Source organism: Pristiophorus japonicus, chromosome 19 (genome assembly GCF_044704955.1).
Source record: "Pristiophorus japonicus isolate sPriJap1 chromosome 19, sPriJap1.hap1, whole genome shotgun sequence".
Taxonomy (NCBI): domain Eukaryota; kingdom Metazoa; phylum Chordata; class Chondrichthyes; family Pristiophoridae; genus Pristiophorus; species Pristiophorus japonicus.
Genome location: NC_091995.1, coordinates 66929954 through 66952852, shown reverse-complemented (window position 1 = coordinate 66952852; position 22899 = coordinate 66929954). Strand labels below are relative to the sequence as shown.

General features: G+C 48.5%; 1 protein-coding gene across 2 annotated transcripts in view; it reads right to left on the bottom strand.

Moving 5' to 3' along the window:
* Positions 1–22899, bottom strand: part of sun2 (Sad1 and UNC84 domain containing 2) — a 144116-nt gene that overhangs the window by 43670 nt on the left and 77547 nt on the right. For both annotated transcript variants that reach the window (XM_070861544.1, XM_070861546.1), the window contains exons 5-8: positions 4307–4375; positions 3487–3580; positions 3138–3199; positions 708–841 (exon numbers count right to left, since the gene is read on the bottom strand). In XM_070861544.1, coding sequence (XP_070717645.1) covers positions 708–841; positions 3138–3199; positions 3487–3580; positions 4307–4375 — 359 coding nt within the window. The remainder of the gene's footprint in view (positions 1–707; positions 842–3137; positions 3200–3486; positions 3581–4306; positions 4376–22899) is intronic.

Below are 22899 nucleotides of genomic sequence, written 5' to 3'. Positions count from 1 at the left end.
CCTGAAGCACTTTCACACAGGTAGGAACATGGTTTATTTAATCTTTATTTTGCTTCTAAATTTTTATTCAGATTGGATTTATTTGTATAATATTTGTATAAGTATAACTAAGGATTTATTGTAGAATGTAATGACTTCCCTTCTCCCCCCCCACCTCGTTCCCGATGCCTAATTTGTAACCTGCGCCTGATTTTTTAAAGTGTAGATAAGGTTTTTTCAAGCGTACAAAAATCTTCACTTGCTCCATTCTAAGTTAGTTTGGAGTACGTTTTCACTGTGGAAACTTTCAAATCAGGTGTCAGTGGCCGGACACGCCCCCTTTTGAAAAAAAAATTCTGTTCCAAGGCTTTGTGCAGGTGTGTGATTGAGGCTTTCTTCAAAGTGCCAGTAAGGCTGCTCATCTCCTTATAGTTGTGGAAGAGTTTCAGTAAATGTAGATCTTTCTGGCTGGTCATTGATTTCTGAGGCTTTCCCAGTTTACAAGCTGTTAGGATCTCCTTGTGTGATCACGTGTGTCTGAGTGAGGCGATCCTATGTTTAAGGGATGAATAGACACTGGATTGGAGCATTTGAACTTGCAGCCAAAACTGTTTAACTGACTTCAGTTAGAGGGCCTGTGGGGAAGGAGAGAGATAGCTAGAGCAAGAATTCCGGGAAGAGCAGTGACCTCAACCAGATGAAATGAGGTGCCCAGTGAACGTCCTCACCTGCTGAGAGGTGTCCATTGCAGGAGCTGCCAGCTTCTCCGGCCAAGCTGACCATTTTCGAGCGTCTCTTTCTATGTTTGCTGGTACCTCAGCTTGAGGCCGTGCAAGTCTGGATGACATTAAGAGCCAAACACCTGCAGAGGGATGGAGATTGTATCTTAATGACCAAAGCAGGCGAGATTACTGACCATCGCTAGATCGAACATTCAGTCCCGAACTGCATCCGAACAGTTCCTCACAACTTCCCACCCGCTATATACCCCAGTGCCCCACCCGCTATATACCCCAGTGCCCCACTCTCCACCCGCTATATACCCCAGTGCCCCACCCGCTATATACCCCAGTGCCCCACTCTCCACCCGCTATATACCCCAGTGCCCCACCCGCTATATACCCCAGTGCCCCACTCTCCACCCGCTATATACCCCAGTGCCCCACTCTCCACCCGCTATATACCCCAGTGCCCCACCCGCTATATACCCCAGTGCCCCACCCACTATATACCCCAGTGCCCCACTCTCCACCCGCTATATACCCCAGTGCCCCACCCGCTATATACCCCAGTGCCCCACTCTCCACCCGCTATATACCCCAGTGCCCCACTCTCCACCCGCTATATACCCCAGTGCCCCACCCGCTATATACCCCATTGTCCCACTCTCCACCCGCTATATACCCCAGTGCCCCACCCCCCACCCGCTATATACCCCAGTGCCCCACTCTCCACCCGCTATATACCCCAGTGCCCCACCCGCTATATACCCCAGTGCCCCATCCGCTATATACCCCAGTACCCCACTCTCCACCCGCTATATACCCCAGTTACCCACCCGCTATATACCCCAGTGCCCCACCCCCCACCCGCTATATACCCCAGTGCCCCACCCCCCACCCGCTATATACCCCAGTGCCCCACCCGCTATTTACCCCAGTGCCCCACCTCCCACCCGCTATATACCCCAGTGCCCCACTCTCCACCCTCCACCCGCTATATACCCCAGTGCCCCACCCGCTATATACCCCAGTGCCCCACCCCCCATATACCCCAGTGCCCCACTCTCCACCCGCTATATACCCCAGTGCCCCAGCCCCCACCCGCTATATACCCCAGTGCCCCACTCTCCACCCGCTATATACCCCAGTGCCCCACCCCCCACCCGCTATATACCCCAGTGCCCCACCTGCTATATACCCCAGTGCCCCACCCCCCACCCGCTATATACCCCAGTGCCCCACTCTCCACCCGCTATATACCCCAGTGCCCCACCCGCTATATACCCCAGTGCCCCACCCCCCACCCGCTATATACCCCAGTGCCCCACCCCCCACCCGCTATATACCCCAGTGCCCCACCTCCCACCCGCTATATACCCCAGTGCCCCACCTCCCACCCGCTATATACCCCAGTGCCCCACCCCCCACCCGCTATATACCCCAGTGCCCCACCCGCTATATACCCCAGTGCCCCACTTCATACCCGCTATATACCCCAGTGCCCCACCCCCACCCGCTATATACCCCAGTGCCCCACCCTCACCCGCTATATACCCCAGTGCCCCACCCCCATATACCCCAGTGCCCCACCCCCCATATACCCCAGTGCCCCACTTCATACCCGCTATATACCCCAGTGCCCCACCCCCCATATACCCCAGTGCCCCACCCCCCATATACCCCAGTGCCCCACTTCATACCCGCTATATACCCCAGTGCACCACCCCCCATATACCCCAGTGCCCCACCTCCCATATACCCCAGTGCCCCACCCGCTATATACCCCAGTGCCCCACCCCCCACCCGCTATATACCCCAGTGCCCCACCCCCCATATACCCCAGTGCCCCACCTCCCATATACCCCAGTGCCCCACCCGCTATATACCCCAGTGCCCCACCCCCCACCCGCTATATACCCCAGTGCCCCACCCCCCATCCGCTATATACCCCAGTGTCCCACTCTCCACCCGCTATATACCCCAGTGCCCACCCTCCATATACCCCAGTGCCCCACCCGCTATATACCCCAATGCCCCAATTCATACCCGCTATATACCCCAGTCTCCCACTCTCCACCCGCTATATACCCCAGTGTCCCACCTCCCACCTGCTATATACCCCACTCCCCCCTGCTATATACCCAACTGCCCCACTCCCCACCTGCTATATATCCCAGTGCCCCACTTCCTACCCGCTATATACCCCAGTGCCCCACCTCCTACCCGCTATATACCCCAGTGCCCCACCAGTTATATATCCCTGTGCCACATCCCCTTACCTGCTTTATTCCTGCGACCCACCCCCTATCCGCTAATGTACCAGGCTGTCGAGCTATCCATGATACTCCCCCTGGATTCAGATCAATTGAGACTTTCAGTTGCAATAAAATGAAGATAGGAACATTGTGGTCAGTGCTGTATGGAGCAAGTCCTTACCCAATAATCCCAGCAGCACCAGCAGACCCAACAGCAGCCACTTCTTCATACTGGAACCACACCTGGAAGGGCAATGGAACAAACATGTAGGTTGGTTCCTGCACACACAATCTCCTTCCTGCACACACAATCTCCTTCCACTTTCACGCATGGCACTCTGTGTCAGGTGTGTGTGTGTGTGTGCGCGCGTGTGTGCGTGTGTAAAGAGAGTGATGTCCTGCATTAGGTACAGTCATTGTGTGGTATTATGTTTGCGGGGGCAGGGGAGAAGCCATGTTTTCGGGGAAAATGCCCGTTTTGTTAACTGAATGACAGTGAGGGAAGGACATCGAATCCCAGCAGCACCCACCTGGACAGTGTGTAGACATCGAGCAGGGAAGCGGCGGTTGTTAACTGGTACCAGGCTGTCCCGAGCCACCAGTACACCATGGACAGAGCTTTCCCTGAAACAGACAGCAAGCATTCAGTCAGACAATACTGTGACCAGTACACATCCGATCACCAGAATGTAACACTGCCCAGGTTGTTCCACAGTGCAACCAACAGATATTGTAGACCATCTCGGGCTAAATAGTTCCCCTCCTCAGTGGCCACTGCCCAAATCTGGGCACAGGGAGAATGGCAGAACCAGTTCTCACCTCTCGTACACACATTTTCCTCCGGGGCAATTGGATAGTGACCTCGAGCACAAACCTGACCATCTTAGCCCAGAGCATTCCAGCCAATTAGAATAGTGCTACTGTTACACGAGGTAACATACTCTGGATTAAACCCATACCTTCCGGGCCTTCTGGTCTGTACACCCAGATTGTGAGTTATGTAGGAAAAATTTTCATGAAATGGAACCTGAGGGAACCAACATAAGGATGTACAGATCTAAACAATGCAACATCGTGAGGTTGGAGCACAGCAACAGTGACCAGGGTCCTTCATCCAGACTGTCAGCGTTACCATAATCAGTCCTATATAGCATTAACAATGCCAGGTTTACTGCACAGAACAACAGGAACCATTGTTTCTGTAAATTGCTGCCTTTGAATTCAAGGAAGGAGCAGGGTGCTCCACCAGACTGGGACCCATTTATTAATCGGGTCCCATTTCTTGGGTTGAATTTTGGAACCTTTGACACTGAAGTATGTTAAGAAGACAGGAAGGAACGATGAAAGCACCTGGAGACAGCAGAGAGATCCAGTTCCAGAGCTTGGCAATGGGCGAGGCTGGGGCACAACATGTGGAACCTGGAAAATGAAAAATAAAGGAACACATCACTGAAGTGAACTCCTCTTATGGAACCATAGTTTACAGTACAACAGGAGGCCATTTGGCAAATTGTATCTGTGCCAGTCTTTGTTAGAGCAATCCAAAACTCTCTTTCTAATCCCACACTCTCTTCATAACCCTGCATCGTTCTTTGCTTCAAATAGCGATCACATTTTCCCTTTAAAGAGGCAATTGTCTCTGCCCCAACCACTACCTGTGGTAAAGCAGTCCTTGCTCCAATAACTGGAACAAAAATTCTCCACATACGCCTGTTGCTCTTGGCCTACTAGGTGGCAGAGGTCGCAGGTCTGCTCCGCCGGAAGTAGTCCCAGCATCACAGATAATGAAGCAGTCTGTGCCCACATGCAAGACATGGAAAACATGCAGGCTTGGTCTGATAAGTGACAGGTAACATTCATGCCACACAAGTGTCATGCAATGATTATCTACAATGAGAGTGTGTCGGGCCACCTCCCCATGACATTCAATGGCATTACCATCGCCGAATCCCCCACCATCAACAGCCTGGGAGTTGCCATTGACCATAAACTCAACTGGACCAACCACCTAAATGCTGTGGCTACTAGAGTAGGTCAGAGGCTGGGTATTCTGCAGCGAGTGACTCACCTCTCAACTCCCCAAAGCCTCTCTACCATCTACAAGGCACAAGTCAGTATGAAATACTCTTCACTTACTTGGATGAGTGCAGCTCCAACAATACTCAAGAAGCTCAATACTGCCCAGGACAAAGCAGGCCGCTTGATCAGCACCCCATGCACCACCTGAAGCATCCACAGGTGCACCGTGGCTGCAGTGTGTACAATCCATTAGATGCACTGTATCAAGGCTTCTTCAACAGCACCTCCCAAACCTGCGACCTCTGCCACCTAGTAGGCCAAGAGCAGAAGGCACATGGGAACACCACCACCTGAAAGTTCTTCTCCAAGTCACACACCATCCTGACATTGACATATATTGGCCGTTCCTTCATTGTTACTGGGTCAAAATCTTGGAACTCCCGACCTAACAGCAATGTGGGGTACCTTCACCACATGGACTGGAGTGGTTCAAGAAGGTGGCGGATCAACTAAGGATGGGCAATAAATGCCAACTTTGCCAGCGATGCCCACCTCCAGGAAAGGAATATATAAAAAATTCCAAGTGTCCTCATAACTATAAATATCAATCTGATGAATCTGTGCTGCACGCCCTCCGTGGCTTTCATATCCTTATTATAATAGTGTCATGTATGTACATGCTGTTTGTAGCCACCAGATGGTGTCACTGTTGGAGGCCACTGAGCAGCACGCACATGGTGCTGCTCTGGTATAAAACGGCAACCATTTTGAGAGTCGGGCACTTTGGGCCCAAATAAAGCAGAGCCAAGGTTGTACCTTGCTTAGTTAAACAGTACTCAGTTTGAACCTTTATTGCATACATAACATTTGGCGACAAGAATACAAGAACCTTTGTTTGCAAAATGAGCACGATTGGATTTTTAGAATGGAGGGAGAGGATTGGGCAGACTTTGTCAGCCATTTGAACCAGTACTGCGTGGCCAACAAAATGAAGGGGGTCGACGATGCAGATCGGTGCCGGGCCGTGTTCCTCACTGTGTGTGGTTCAAAGATCTACGGTCTGATAAAAAATCTACTCATGCCGAGTGATCCAATAGAGAAAACATAAGAGGAGTTGTGTACATTGGTACGGGAGTGATAGGGAATTCAAACAGGCTGTATTTAGACAGGCTGTGAAAATTCACAGACAACAAGTCAGAGATGCTATGTGAGTGGTAGCATGTTGCATTAAGTCATCAATCAACTTGACATTTTAGGACTTTGGGTAGCGAGCCAATGAAAAGGTTAAAAGACTATTAATTGAGCCAATAAGGTCAAAGGCGGCAAGTTCTTTTCTGTAAATTGATCCAGGTATAAGTACAGCCATTTTGACCATGTGGTCTCAGAAGGACAAAGACCTGGCGTAAAGCCAAGAGCTTTTTACAGCTGCCAAAAATAAAGAAATTAAAACTATAATCGGAGTTCGTATTTCATTGGAAATTAAGAGATCTAACAGGGAGCACCTCAAGCCAGACGACGGCATCATCATCTTGAGATACAGGTTTTATACACACGTTCGATTGGAGGGCCAGAGAGAGGCGGAATTCGTTGCTGACCCGAGGCGTCTAGCGAGACCGTGCAAGTTCGGGACGGTGTTGGCAGACATGCTGCGGGACGTCTTTGTTATCGCTATCAACCACGAGGTGATCCTGCACAAACTTCTGGCGGTGGAGGAGTTGGATTTAAAAAGGGCCATCCAGATTGTTCAATCATGTATGACGACGGACAGGAGTCTAAAGCAAATAGCGGTGAAGAACCGAACCTCGGCAAGTACTGTAAGTGCGATTGATTCGGTGTTCGGCAGAGCGGCTCGCGGCAGGGCCGATCCGGCAGCGTTTGAGAAACCTGTGGCTGCCCAAAGTCCGCCAGCGGGAATGTATCCGACTTCTCCGTGTTGCCGCTTTGGGAGAAATCGTCAGCACCAGCAGTGCCGGTTTAAGCAATAGAGTTACAAAGGCTGTCTGAGAGTGCGGCATCTCCAGCGCAAGTATCTGCAGATGAGCAAGCGTGCTGTGACACACCACGTGGAGGATGAGAGTCAGACTAGCAATCCGAGATGCCAGAGGAGGAAGTGTATTGTCTGTACTCTTTCATAACCGAGAGTAAACCAATATTGATTAATGTGAAGTTTAACGGGATACCAGTATCGATGGAACTGGACACAGGGGCAAGTCAATCGACCATGAACGAGCGGGCATTTAATAAGCTGTGGGATACTAAGACTGTGAGGCCCAGGCTGAGCCCTGTTAACGCCAAGCTGCGCACCTACACCAAAGAACTGATAAAGGTGATTGGCAGTGCACAAATTAATGTGTCATATAACGATGGGATTCACGAGTTACCCAGGCAATGGCCCAATGCTGCTCGGCAGGAACTGGTTGGAGAAAATCAGATGCGACTGGAACGACAAAGGCGTTGTCGTCGGAGGAAGATACATGTGCCCAAGTATTGAGCAAGTTCCCCTCGCTGTTCGATCCAGGTATTGGCAACTTTACAGGAGCCAAGGTGCAGATCCACGTGGACTCAGATGCAAGACCCGTCCTTCATAAAGCTCGGGCAGTGATGAGCGGTTGAATTTAATGAATGGGCCAGCCCATTGTTCCTGTGCTGAAAAGTGATGGCACAGTCAGAATCTGTGGAGAATACAAGGCTACAATCAACAGGGTTTCGAAACAAGATCAGTACCCGTTACCGAAGGCTGATGACTTGTTTGCGACGCTAGCCAGAGGGAAGTCGTTCACAAAACTGGACTTTATTTCGGCCTATATGACACAGGAGTTGGTCGAGACATTGAAGAGACTTACGTGCATTAACACGCACAAAGGACTGTTTATTTACCACAGATGCTCTTTCGGAATTCGCTCGGCTGCAGCAATATTCCAGAGGAATATGGAAAGTCTACTGAAATCCGTTCCCAGAACCGTCGTGTTCCAAGATGACATCCTGATCACCGGTCGTGACTCCAAGGAACATCTGAATAACCTGGAAGAGGGTCTACTGCGTTTGGATAGAGTGGGACTCAGACTGAAACGCTCGAAGTGTGTCTTCATGGCACCGGAGGTCGAATTCCTCGGGAGGAAAATCGCGCTGATGGCATCAGACCTACTGACGTGAAAACCAAATTCATCAAGAATGCACCCAAACCGCAGAACGTGACGGAGCTGTGTTCATTCCTGGGTCTACTCAACTACTTTGGTAACTTCCTACCTAAATTGAGCACCTTATTTGAACCACTGCACATGCTATTGAGAAAAGGCAACAACTGGGTGTGGGGCGCATCGCAAGACAGAGCTTTCGAGAAAGCCACCAATCTGCTTTGCTCGAACAAGCTGCTGGTACATTGTGACCCATGTAAATGTTTATTTTTGGCCTGTGACGCATCGTCATATGGAATTGGTTGGGTATTACAACAAGCCAAGGAGTCGGGGAAACTTCAACCTGTCGCTTATGCATCCAAAAGTTTGTCTAAAGCAGAAAGAGCCTACAGTATGGTTGAAAAAGAATCTTTAGCGTGTGTGTACAGTGTTAAAAAGATGCATCAATACTTGTTCGGTCCGAGGTTCGAATTAGAGACCGATCACAAGCCGCTCATTTCGTTGATTTCCGAGAGCAAAGATATCAATACCAACGCTTCACCCCGCATCCAAAGGTGGGCGCTGACATTATCAGCCTATGATTATGTCATACGCCACAGACCTTGCTCAGAAAATTGTGCTGATACTTTGAGCCGGTTGCCGTTGCCCACAGCGGAGGTGGAAACGCTACAACCGGCAGATTTAATGTTAATCATGGATGCTTTTGAGAGTGAAGGTATCCTTGTCACAGCTCAACAAGTTAAGACCTGGACCAGCCAGGACCCAATATCGGTGGTAAAGGGTTGCATCCTCAAAAGGGATTGGTCTGCCATACCTAAGCAAATGTGTGAGGAGGCCAAACCATACATTCGTCGCAAGGACAAACTGTCTATTCAAGCAGATTGCACATTGTGGGGCAATCGAGTTGTAATGCCTAAGAAAGGGAGAGAGAAGTTTGTGCATGAGTTACACAGCACACATCCTGGTATAGTGATGATGAAGGCCATCGCCAGGTCCCACGTATGGTGGTCAGGAATTGATTCTGAGCTGGAAGCATACGTGCATCAGTGCAACACCTGCATGCAGCTCAGCAAAGCACCAGCGGAATCGCCGCTGAGTCTGTGGTCATGGCCATCCAAACCTTGGTCCAGGATCCATGTAGATTTTGCAGGTCCCTTCCTGGACAAGATGTTTTTAGTGGTGGAGGACGCTTATTCGAAGTGGATAGAATACATAATCATGTCATCCAGTACGTCCACGGCAACCATAGAGAATCTCAATGTCATGTTCGCGACACATGGTTTGCCTGACTGTGGTGAGCGACAATGGGTCATGCTTCACCAGTCAGGAGTTTGTAAAACTTAATGGCATAAAACATGTAAGGTCAGCACCGTTCAAGCCTGGGTCCAACGGGCAAGCAGAACGTGCAGTACAAATTATCAAGCAAAGCATGAGGAGTAACTCAAGGGTCACTGCAGACCCGCTTGTCCTGCATACTGCTGAATTACAGGACAAGACCCCACACACTCACAGGGGTCTCGCCTGCTGAACTCGTGATGAAAAGAGGTCTTAAGACCAAGTTATCTCTTGTACACCTGAATTTAAGTAATCATGTTGAATACAGAAGATAGAGTCAACAAGGGTACCACAATCACGCAACTGTGTCACGCGAGATTTCTGTTAATGATCTTGTATATGTGTTGAATTATGGTCAGGGTCCCAAATGGATCACTGCTACGGTCATGGTCAAGGAGGGCAACAGAGTATTTGTCATTAAGCTCAAGAATGGGCAAACTTGCAGGAAACACATGGATCAGACAAAGCTGAGGCACACAGACAAGCCAGAGCAGTCGGACGAAGAAACCGTCGACGACCAACCAACCTACCAGCAGCCTTCAGAGGACTCAAGGGTCATCAGTGAACCCGGAATTTCCAACACGGACCTGTTCAATGAAAATGGACTTGCATTTCCTGACATGGCCACTGCCACTCCCAACAAGTCAGCCACCCAGCCACCAGCCACAACAGACAAGGCCGGAATCGAACTGAGACGGTCAACCCGGGAGTGTAAAGCATGGGACCGTCTCAACCTGTGAAAGACTCTGATAAAATCTCAGAGGAGGGTATTGTCATGTATGTACATTCTGTTTGTAGCCACCAGATGGCGTCATTGTTGGAGGCCACTGAGCAGCACGCACATGGTGCTGCTCAGGTATAAAAGGCCAGCCATTTTGAGAGTCAGGCACTTTGGGCCCAAATAAAGCAGAAGCAAGTTTGTACCTTGCTTAGTTAAACAGTACTCAGTTTGAATCTTTATTGCATACATAACAAATAGGGAGGCCAAACTGCCCCCAATACTGTGACTGTGGCCTAACCAATGCATTGTACAAATTTATTGTTACTCTTTTACTCATGTATTTGTAAAGTTCTACAGGACTTTTACGGCTTTATCTTCCTTCACTCACACTTTGAGGATAATATGTATCTGACCCATTGGAATCTCTTCATCCAAACCCATGGATTGAGGATTGGTTAATGGACAGAAAACAGATAGTAGGAATAAATGCGTCATTTTTGGAATGGCAGGGTATAACTAGTGGGCTGCCGCAAGGTTCAGTGCTTGGGCCTCAGCTATTTACAATCTATATCAATGACTTAGATGAGGAGACTGAGTGCAATGGAGTGTAATGCAGGAAAATGTGAAATTATTCATTTTGGTAGGAAGAATGAAAAGCAGAATTAAAAAAAAAAAAGATGAGACTGGTAAATTTGGGGTCCTCCTACACGAATCACAGAAAGTTAACATGCAATTAGGAAGGAAAATGATATGTTATCCATTATTACAAGGGGCTGTAGTACAAAAGTAAGGAAGTTGTCACGTATTCAACCAGCATTGTAACCCATGTATAAACTGACCTAAGTTGTACACTGTGAGAACAATGACCACTGGTGGGAGACACTCCTAACCTGGACCTTCAGGTATAAAAGGGGAAGCTCCACCCACCTTCATCACTTGAGTGCTAAGGAATAAAGGACAGGTCACAGACTGACCTTCTCTCAAGCATGGGCCTCGTGTGCATTTATACTGTGTAGTAAGGTCGTATCAATGGCGACAAGAAACTGGGATTTAAACCACGCGAGCATGGCCACTAGCAGAACAGATGAGAGGTACTGTGTTAAGGAATGGTTGGGACAGAGATTCAACATTGTTAAAGCAGCACACAGTTCTCCAGGCAGACAAGGGCAGTCGGGCATGCCCCAACATGTAGTCGAACCCAGAGGGGGAGTTCGACAGAGAAAATGGCAAGCTGAACAGTGATTCACGCCATTGCAAGGGACAATGCATCCAGTAATGGGGCCATCGACACCTGTTAATGGTGCACTCAAAGACAATAACAGGGGCAGTCAGGGACGATCGACTGGCAAGGGACCTTTTGTTTCAAACCGCAACTCATGCTGGAGGCGTGGAGGCATACACTCAGCCGGAGTTTGCAGAGATGAGCAAAATACCTGCAGAAATTGCAGAAATGGACACTGGGGGAAATCGCTGGAAGCTGAAGTTCAGCGAGTTCATGTGGAGCACGTATACAGTTCATACACCAGGACGCCACCGATAATGATGAAAGTGCTCCTCAATGGCATCCCAGTATCAATGGAGTTAGACACGGGTGCCAGCCAGTCCCTGATGGGTATCAAGCAGTTCGAAAAGTTGTGGGCATCCAAGGCCAGGAGGCCAAAATTATCGCCGATTGACGCACAGCTACGGACTTACACAAAGCAGATCATTCCAGTGCTAGGCAGCGCCACGGTAGTCGTGACCCACAAAGATTCGGAGAACAGGTTGCTACTCTGGATTGTCCCAGGGGATGGTCCCGCACTACTGGGGAGGAGTTAGCTTGCTGTCATGAACTGGAAATGGGGCGACGTCAATGCAATTTCCTCTGTGGAGTGAGTATCATGCTCACAAATCCTGGAGAAATTTGACTCATTATTTCAACCCGGCATTGGCACTTTCATGGGGGCCAAGGTAGTGATTCACATAAACCCGGACGCCAGACCAGTACACCACAAGGCCAGAGCGGTGCCGTACGTGATGCGGGAAAAGATAGAAGGCGAATTGGACCGCCTGTTGAGGGAAGGCATCATCTCGCCAGTCGAATTCAGTGACTGGGCGAGTCTGATTGTGCCGGTGCTCAAGGCGGATGGGTCGGTCAGGATATGTGGCGATTACAAGGCCACCATCAATCGGGTGTCACTCCAAGACCAGTACCCGCTACCGAGAGCGGAGGACCTCTTTGCGACGCTATCCGGTGGCAAACTTTTTTCAAAATTGGACCTGACCTCAGCTTACATGACCCAGGAGCTGGCGAGTGAGTCGAAGAAGCTGACCACCATGACAACACACAAGGGGTTGTTTGAGTACAACAGATGTCCGTTCGGGATTCGCTCGGCCGCCGCGATCTTCCAATGAAATATGGAAAGCCTCCTCAAGTCGATTCCAGGGACGGTGGTTTTTCAGGACGACATCCTCATTACGGGTTACGATACTGAAGAACACCTCCACAACCTGGAGGAGGTGCTACGCAGACTGGACCGGGTAGGTCTGCGACTGAAAAAGGCGAAGTGCGTCTTCCTAGCTCCAGAGGTAGAATTCCTGGGGATGAGGGTAGTAGCAGACGGGATCAGCCCTACTGCATCCAAGACGGAAGCGATCCAGAGAGCACCCAGACCCCGTAACATGACGGAGCTGCGTTCGTTCCTGGGGCTCCTGAACTATTTTGGTAACTTTCTTCCCAAATTGAGCACGCTGCTAGAGCCGCTACACGTGCTCCTACGCAAAGGTCGCGAATGGGTCTTCTGCGGGGACAGCCAGGAAAGGGCTTTTAATAGAGCACGCAATTTGTTATGTTCCAACACTCTGTTAACACTATACGACCCATGTAAGAAACTTGTGTTAACGTGCGATGCGTCGTCCTATGGTGTCGGGTGTGTGTTGCAGCATGTCAATGCCAAGGGCCAGTTACAGCCGGTAGCTTATGCCTCCAGGAGTCTGTCCCAGGCAGAAAGGGGCTACGGGATGGTAGAAAAGGAGGCGCTCGCATGTGTATATGTGGTAAAGAAAATGCACCAGTACCTGTTTGGCAGGAAATTTGAGCTGGAGACAGATCACAAACCCCTAACGTCCCTTTTGGCCGACAACAAGGCCATAAATGCAAACGCATCGGCCCGCATACAGAGGTGGGCACTCACGTTAGCTGTCTATGACTACACAATTCGGCACAGACTGGGCACCGAAAACTGCGCCGATGCACTCAGCAGGCTCCCACTAGCCACCACTGAGGGGGCTACCGAGCATGGTGCTGAGATGGACATGGCTGTTGAAGCTTTCGGAAGCGAAGGCTCACCCGTGACAGCCCGTCAGATTAAAGTCTGGACAAATAGAGACCCGCTATTGTCTCTAGTCAAGAAATGTGTCCTGAATGGGGACTGGGCAGCCACGTACAGGGCATGCCCTGAGAAATTTAAACCATTTCACAGCGCAAGGATGAATTCTCGATTCAGGCCGATTGCCTACTGTGGGGAAACCGCGTAGTCATGCCCCAGATGGGCAGTGAGGTGTTCATCAGAGAACTCCACAATGGGCACCCGGGCATTGTCACGATGAAGGCAATTGCCAGGTCACACGTTTGGTGGCCAGGAATAGACGCAGATCTGGAACTTTGTGTTCGCAGGTGTAACACGTGTGCCCAGCTGGGCCATGCGCCCAGGGAAGCCCCCCTTAGCCCCTGGCCATGGCCCGCCAAGCCTTGGTCACGCATCCATGTGGACTACGCAGGTCCTTTCATGGGGAAAATGTTTTTGGTTGTAGTAGACGCCTACTCGAAATGGATCGAATGTGACATTTTAAATTCAAGCACATCCTCTGCCACGGTAGAAAGTCTACGGGCAATGTTCGCCGCCCACGGTCTACCGGACATCTTGGTCAGCAACAATGTCCCGTGCTTCACAAGCACTGATTTCCAGGACTTCATGGCAGGCAATGGAATTAACCATGTTAGAAGGGCACCATTCAAGCTGGCCTCAAACGGCCAGGCAGAACGAGCAGTGCAGGTAATCAAACAGGGGATGCTCAGAATCCAAGGGGGTTCCCTACAAACCCGCTTATCACGCCTCCTGTTGGCCTATAGATCCCGACCACACTCGCTCACAGGGGTTCCACCCGCAGAGCTACTAATGAAAAGGACGCTCAAAACCCGATTATCCCTTATACACCCCACCATGAAAGAAATTGTCGAGAGCAGGCGCCAGTCACAATATGACTACCATGACAGGAATGCGAGGGCGTGATGTATTGATGTAAATGATCCTGTTTTTGTCCTCAACTACGCTGCAGGGCCCAAATGGCTCGCAGGCACTGTGGTTGCCAAAGAGGGAAATAGGATTCTGGTAGTTAAACTTACCAATGGACAAATCTGCCGCAAACATGTGGATCAAACAAAAAGGAGGTTCAGCAACCCCATAGAAGAAGCAGAGGAAGAACACGATATAGAGTTCACTCCACCACAGGTGACCGAACACCGGAACCAAAGGGAGGAGAGCCCAGTCACTGTGGGCAGTCCGGACAGGCCTGAGGCACTGCAAACAGCAGACACTCAGGCCAGCAACCAACAACCGGAGCCCCAACTCAGGCGCTCTACAAGGGAGCGTAAACCACCAGAGAGACTCAACCTGTGATCCCAATAAGACTTTGGGGGGGGGGGTGGGGGAGGTGATGTCATGTATTCAACCAGCATTGTAACCCATGTTTAAACTGACCTAAGTTGTGCACCGTGAGAACACTGACCACTAGGTGGGAGACACTCCTAACCTGGACCTTCAGGTATAAAAGGGGAAGCTCCACCCACCTTCATCACTTGAGTGCTAAGGAATAAAGGACAGTTCACAGACTGACCTTCTCTCAAGCATGGGCCTCGTGTGCATTTATACTGTGTAGTAAGGACGTATCAGAAGTCTTGCTGCAGTTATACAGGGCCTTGGTGAAACCATACCTGGAGTACTGTGCATAGTGTTGGGGGCCAAAATTGCTCCTTTCTATAAGATCCGTGGCCGCCTGATAGCGGCAACCACGGGTCGATGCAGGGGGTCGCCATTTTATAAATTACCCGTTCTCAGTTTTGGAGTGCTGTCGGGGACCGCTCTACTCATTTTCCTGCTGCGGCATGCACGTGCCAACCCCTTACCAACCAGAGGCAACCCCGTCCCGAAATTGCCCCACGGGAAATTGCCCCTTTTGAAAATTGCCCTCTTGGGTGCCAGGCCGCTGGCCCGGCAAAAACCCTCCCTGGTGGCCTAGTGTTTGCCATTGAAGTGGCTGCAGAGCTCGCAACGGCCCACCCCTTTAACTGAAGGGGAGGGACATTGTGACGCGCCAGCGCGATCTCGAGCGTCGACTACTCCGACCCACCCCACTAGTGGCGGCTACTCCGATCCGACCTCACTCCCACCCCTCTCCTTACACCAACATCAGCCAAAAAGCTGAATTTCTCCGGATTGGCCGCCCTGTGCATTGAGGCGGCCAGAACACCAAGAGCGGTAGGATTGATTTGTTTTGGGCAGAGAGCAATTTCGACCCTTTGATCTCCTTACCTCAGGAAGGATATACTTATCTTAAAGGGGGTGCAACAAAGTCTTAATAGATTGATTCCTGGGATGAGACAGCTGTCTTATGAGGAGAGATCAAGTAGAATAGGCCTATATTATCTAGAGTTTAGAAGAATGAATGTTTAGAGGATGGTATGTTGCCTCCCTGGTGCCAGGATCAAGGATGTCACTGAATGGCTGCAGGATATTCTGGGAGGGAGGGGTGGGGGCAGGGAGGGTGAACAGCCAGAGGTCGTGGTCCATATCGGGACCAATGAAATAGGTAGAAAGAGCGATGAGGTCCTACAGGCAGATTTTAAGGAGCTATGAGAGAGATTAAAAAGCAGAACCTCAAAAATAATAATCTCCGGATTACTCCCAGTACCACGTACTAGTGAAAATAGGAGGAGACAGTAGATGAATGCTGGAAGGATGGTGCAGGAGGGAGGGCTTTGGATTCTTGAGGCATTAAGGCCGTTTCTGGAGGAGGTGGGACCTGTACAAGCCGGACGGGTTGCACCTCAACAGAGGCGGGACCAGTATCCTCACGGGAAGGTTTGCTAGTGCTGTTGGGGTGGGTTTAAACTAGCTTGGCAGGGGGATGGGAACCTGAGAATAGATTCAGAAGGGAGAGAAGCAAAGCTGGAATTGGAAATCAGAAAATTAGAAAGTGAATTTAGAAGACAGAGGAAACACAGGTAAGAAAATAGACAACAAGGGAGTTTGGCAGGGCAAATTGGTATATACATCAATGCAAGGAGTCTAGGGAATAAGGCAGAGGAGCTGAGAACGCAGAGAGACACTTAGGAGCAAATTATAGCTATTTCTGAGACATGGCTGAAAGAAGGGCAGGTATGGCAGCTCAACATTCCTGGTTACAGTATTTTCAGACAACAACTTGTATTTATATAGCGCCTTTAACGTAGTGAAACATCCCAAGGCGCTTCACAGGAGTATTAAGTGATAAATATTTGATACCGAGCTGCAAACGTAAAAATTAGCGCAGATGACCAAAAGCTTGGTCAAAGAGGTATGTTTTAAGGAGCGTTGAAGGAGGAAAGAGGGGTAGAGAGGCGGAGATGTTTAGGCAGTGAATTCTTGAGCTTGGGGCCCAGGCAAGAGAAGGCACGGCCACCGATGGTTGAGCGATTATAATCAGGGATGCTCAGGAGGGCAGAATTAGAGGAGCGCAGACATCTCGGGGGATTGTGGGGCTGGAGGAGATTACAGAGATAGGGATGGGGCGAGGGCCATGGATGGATTTGAAAATAAGAATGAGAATTTTGAAATCAATGCGTTGTTTAACCGGAAGCCAATGTTGGTCAGCGAGCACGAGGGTGATGGGTGAGCGGGACTTGGTGTGAGTTAGGACACGGGCAGCCGTGGTTTGGATCACCTCTAGTTTACGTAGGGTAGAATATGGGAGGCCAGCCAGGTGTGTGTTGGAATAGTCAAGTCTAAGGTAACAGAGACATGGATGAGGGTTTCAACAGCGGATGAGCTGAGGCAGGGGCGGAGACAGGCAATGTTATGGAGGTGGAAATAGGTGCTCTTAGTTATTCTGTGGATGTGTGGTCAAAAGCTAATTTCAGAGTCCAATATGGCACCAAAGTTGCGAACAGTCTGGTTCAGCCCCAGACAGAAATTAGGATAGAGGGGGGAATAAAAAAGGAGGGGAGTCACAGAAATGATTAAAGAAACAATTACAGCTGAGAGAAGGGACTATATAAGAACATGAAATAGGAACAGGAGTAGGCCATTTGGCCCCTCGAGCCTGCTCCGCTATTCATGGCTGATCCGATCATGGACTCAGCTCCACTTCCCTGCCCGCTTCCCATAACCCTTTACTCCCTTATCGCTCAAAAAGCTGTCTATCTCCATCTTAAATATATTCAATGACTCAACTTCCATAGCTCTCTGGGGCAGAGAATTCCACAGATTTACAACCCTCAGAGAAGAAATATCTCCTCATCTCAGTTTTAAATGGGCAGCCCCTTATTCTAAGACTATGTCCCCAAGTTTTAGTTTCCCTATGAGTGGAAATATCCTCTCTGCATCCACCTTGTCGAGCCCCCTCATTATCTTACATGTTTCAATAAGATCACCTCTCATTCTTCTGAATTCCAATGTGTACAGGCCCAACCTACTCAACCTATCCTCATAAGTCAACCCCCTCATCTCCGGAATCAACCTAGTGAACCTTCCCTGAACATCCTTCCTCAAATATGGAGACCAAAACTGCATGCAGTACTCCAGGTGTAGCCTCACCAATACCCTGTACAGTTGTAGCAGGACTTCTCTGCTTTTATACTCTATCCCCCTTGCAAGAAAGGCCAACATTCTATTTGCCTTCCTGATCACTTGCTGTACCTGCATACTAACAATTTGTGTTTCACGCACAAGGACCCCCAGGTCTCTCTGTAGTGCAGCACTTTGCAATTTTTCTCCATTTAAATTATAATTTACTTTTCTATTATTTCTGCCAAAGTGGATAACCTCACATTTTCCCACATTATACTCCATCTGCCAAATTTTTGCCCACTCACAATCTGTCTATATCCCTTTGCAGATTGTTTGTGTCCTCCTCACAATTTGCTTTCCCACCCATCTTTGTATCATCAGCAAACTTGGCTACATTACACTCGGTCCCTTCATCCAAGTCATTAATATAGATTGTAAATAGTTGAGGTCCCAGCACCGATCCCTGCGGCACTCCACTAGTCACTGTTTGCCAACTGGAAAATGACCCATTTATCCCGACTCTTTTTTCTGTTAGTTAGCCAATCTTCTATCCATGCTGATATATTACCCCCAACCCCGTGAACTTTTATCTTGTGCAGTAACCTCTTATGTGGCACCTTATCAAATGCCTTCTGGAAATCCAAATACACCACATCCACTGGTTCCCCCTTATCCACCCTGCTCCTTGCATCCTCAAAGAACTCCAGCAAATTTGTCAAACATGATTTCCCGTTCATCATCATCATCATCATAGGCAGTCCCTCGAAATCGAGGGAGGACTTGCTTCCACTCTAAAAATGAGTTCTTAGGTGACTGAACAGTCCAATACAGGAATTACAGTCTCTGTCACAGGTTGGACAGACAGTCGTTGAAGGAAAGGGTGGATGGGACTGGTTTGCCGCATGCTCCTTCCGCTGCCTGCGATTGTTTTCTGCATGCTCTTGGCGACGAGACTCGAGGTGTTCAGCGCCCTCCCAGATGCTCTTCCTCCACTTACGGCAGTCTTGGGCCAGGGACTCCCAGGTGTCGTTGGGGGTGTTACATTTTATCAAGGAGGCTTTGAGGGTGTCCTTGAAACGTTTCCTCTGCCCACCTTGGGTTCGTTTGCGTGTAGGAGTTCCAAGTAGAGCGCTTGCTTTGGGAGTCTCGTGTCAGACACCTCCCTTTCATAAAACCATGCTGACTCTGCTTGATTGAATCATGCTTTTCCAAATGTCCCACTACTGCTTCCTTGATAATGGACTCCAGCATTTTCCTGATGACAGATGTTAGGCTAACAGGTCTATAGTTTCCCGCTTTTTGTCTGCCTCCATTTTTAAATAGGGACGTTACATTTGCGGTTTTCCAATCTGCTGGGACCGCCCCAGAATCCAGGGAATTTTGGTAGATTTTAACCAATGCATCCACTATTTCTGTAGCCACTTCTCTTAAGACCCTAGGATGTAATGCATCAGGTCCAGGGCCTTTAGTCCAATTATTTTATCTAGTACTACTTCATCAGTGATAATGATTGTATTACGTTCCTCCCGACGTATAGCCCCTTGATTATCCACTATTGGGATGTTTTTAGTGTCTTCTACCGTGAAGACCGATACAAAATATTTGTTCAATGTCTCTGCCATTTCCCTGTTCTCCATTATTATTTCCCAGTCTCATCCTCCAGGGGAGCAACATTTACTTTAGCCACTCTTTTCCTTTTTATATAGAAATTCTTACCATGTGTTTTTATAATCTATCTTCCCTCTCAGTCATTTTTTTTTAGTCAGTCTCTGCTGACTTTTAAAAGTTTCCCAACCTATGGCCTCCCACTAGTCTTGGCCACATTGTTATGTCCTTATTTCCTTAGTTAGCCACGGATGGTTATCCCTTCTCTTAATCTTTCCTTCTCATTGGGATATATTTTTGTTGCAAGTTATGAAATATCTCCTTAAATGTCTGCCACTGCTCACCAACCATCCCATTCTTTAATCTATTTTCCCAGTCCACTTCAGCCAACTCTGGCCTCATACTTTTGTAGTCTCCTTTATTTAAGTTTAGGACACTGGTTTGACAACCAACTTTCTCACCCTTCAACTGAATTTGAAATTCAACCATATTATGGTTACTCATTCCTAGAGGATCTTTTACTACGAGATCATTTATTAATCCTGCCTCATTACACAGGACCAGATCTAAGATAGCTTGCTCCCTGGTCGGTTCTGCAACGTACTGTTCAAGGAAACTATCCCGGATACACTACGAACCCTTCCTCAAGGCTACCTCAATAAGATCATGGCTGATCTGGTCGTGGACTCAGCTCCACTTACCCACCCTCTCCCCGTAACCCTTAATTCCCTTATTGCTTAAAAATCTATCTATCTTTGACTTGAAAACATTCAATGAGCCAGCCTCAACTGCTTCCTTGGGCAGAGAATTCCACAGATTCACAACCCTCTGGGAGAAGAAATTCTTTCTCAACTCGGTTTTAAATTGGCTCCTCCGTATTTTGAGGCTGTGCCCCCTAGTTCTAGTCTCCCTTACCAATGGAAACAACCTCTCTGCCTCTATCTTGTCTATCCCTTTCATGATTTTAAATGTTTCTATAAGATCACCCCTCATCCTTCTGAACTCCAAGGAGTAAAGACCCAGTCTACTCAATCTATCATCATAAGGTAACCCCCTCATTTCTCGAATCAGCCTAGTGAATCGTCTCTGTACCCCTTCCAAAGCTAGTATATCCTTCCTTAAGTAAGGTGACCAAAACTGCACGCAGTACTCCAGGTGCGGCCTCACCAATACCCTGTACAGTTGCAGCAGGACCTCCCTGCTTTTGTACTCCATCCCTCTCGCAATGAAGGCCAACATTCCATTCGCCTTCCTGATTACCTGCTGCACCTGCAAACTAACTTTTAGGGATTCATGCACAAGGACCCCCAGGTCCCTCTGCACCACAGCATGTTGTAATTTCTCCCCATTCAAATAATATTCCCTTTTACTGTTTTTTTTCCCCAAGGTGGATGACCTCACACTTTCCGACATTGTATTCCATCTGCCAAACCGTAGCCCATTCGCTTAACCTATCCAAATCTCCTTGCAGCCTCTCTCTGTCCTCTACACAACCCGCTTTCCCACTAATCTTAGTGTCATCTGCAAATTTTGTTGCACTACACTCTGTCCCCTCCTCTAGGTCATCGATGTACATTGTAAACAGTTGTGGTCCCAGCACTGATCCCTGTGGCACACCACTAACCACCGATTTCCAACCGGAAAAGGACCCATTTATCCCGACTCTCTGCTTTCTGTTCGCCAGCCAATTCTCTATCCATGCTAATACATTTCCTCTGACTCCGCGTACCTTTATCTTCTGCAGTAACCTTTTGTGTGGCACCTTATCGAATGCCTTTTGGAAATCTAAATACACCACATCTATCGGTACACCTCTATCCACCATGCTCATTATAACCTCAAAGAATTCCAGTAAGTTAGTTAAACATGATTTCCCCTTCATGAATCCATGCTGCGTCTGCTTGATTGCACTATTCCTATCCAGATGTCCCGCTATTTCTTCCTTAATGATAGTTTCAAGCATTTTCCCCACTACAGATGTTAAACTAACCGGCCTATAGTTACCTGCCTTTTGCCTGCCCCCTTTTTTAAACAGAGGCGTTACATTAGCTGCTCTCCAATCCGCTGGTACCTCCCCAGAGTCCAGAGAATTTTGGTAGATTATAACAAATGCATCTGCTATAACTTCCGCCATCTCTTTTAATACCCTGGGATGCATTTCATCATGACCAGGGTACTTAACGAATATTTTGCATCGGTTTTCACAAAGGAAAGGGTAATGCAGGTACTGCTATTGAGGAGGAGTATGATATTCTGAATGAAATAAATATAGTGAGAGAGGAAGTATTAAGGGGTTTAGCAGCTTTGAAAGTAGATAAGTCCCTAGGCCCGGATGAAATGCATCACAGGCTGTTGAGCGAAGTAAAAGAGGAAGTAGCAGAGGCCTTGATCATCATTTTCCAGTCCTCTTTGGAAATAGGCCCTTACTATCCACTATGTCCAGGCCCCTCAACATTTTGTACACCTCAATGAGGTCTCCTCTCAACCTCCACTGTTCCAGTGAGAACAAACCCAGCCTATCCAATCTGTCCTCATAATGAAGATTCTCCATTCCAGGCAGCATCCTATTAAATCTCCTCTGCATCCTCTCTAGTGCAATCACGTCTTTCCTATAATGCGGCAACCAGAACTGCACGCAGTACTCCAGCTGTGACCTAACCAAAGTATTATACAATTTAAGCATAACCTCCCTGCTCTTGTATTTTATGCCTCGGCCAATAAAGGCAAGCATTCCATATGCCGGAGGATTGGAGGACTGCTAATGTGGTATCCTTGTTTAAGGAGAGAGAAAGGGATAGGCCAAGTAATTACAGGCCTGTCAGCTTGACCTCAGTGGTGGGAAAATTATTGGAAAAAATCCTGAAAGGCAGGATAAATCTACATTTGGAAAGACAAGGATTAATTAGGGACAGTCAGAATGGATTTTTAAGGGAAGATAGTGTTTGACTAACCTGATTAAATTTTTTGAGGAGGTAACTAAGAGGGTTGATGAGGTTAGTGCGTACAATGTAGTATATGTGGACTTTAGCAAAGCTTTTGATAAAGTCCCACATGGTAGACTGGTCATGAAGGTTAAAGTCCATGGGATCCAGGGCAAAGTGACAAGTTGGATCCAAAATTAGCTTGGAGGTAGGGAGCAAAGGGTAATGATTGATGGATGTTTTTGTGACTGAAAGGATGTTTCCAGTGGGGTTCCGCAGGGCTCAGTACTGGGTCCCTTGCTTTTTGTGGTATATATCAACGATTTAGATTTGAAAATAAGGGAGTATGATTAAGAAGTTTGATTTAAGACAACACTAAAATTGGCTGTGTGGTTGATAATGT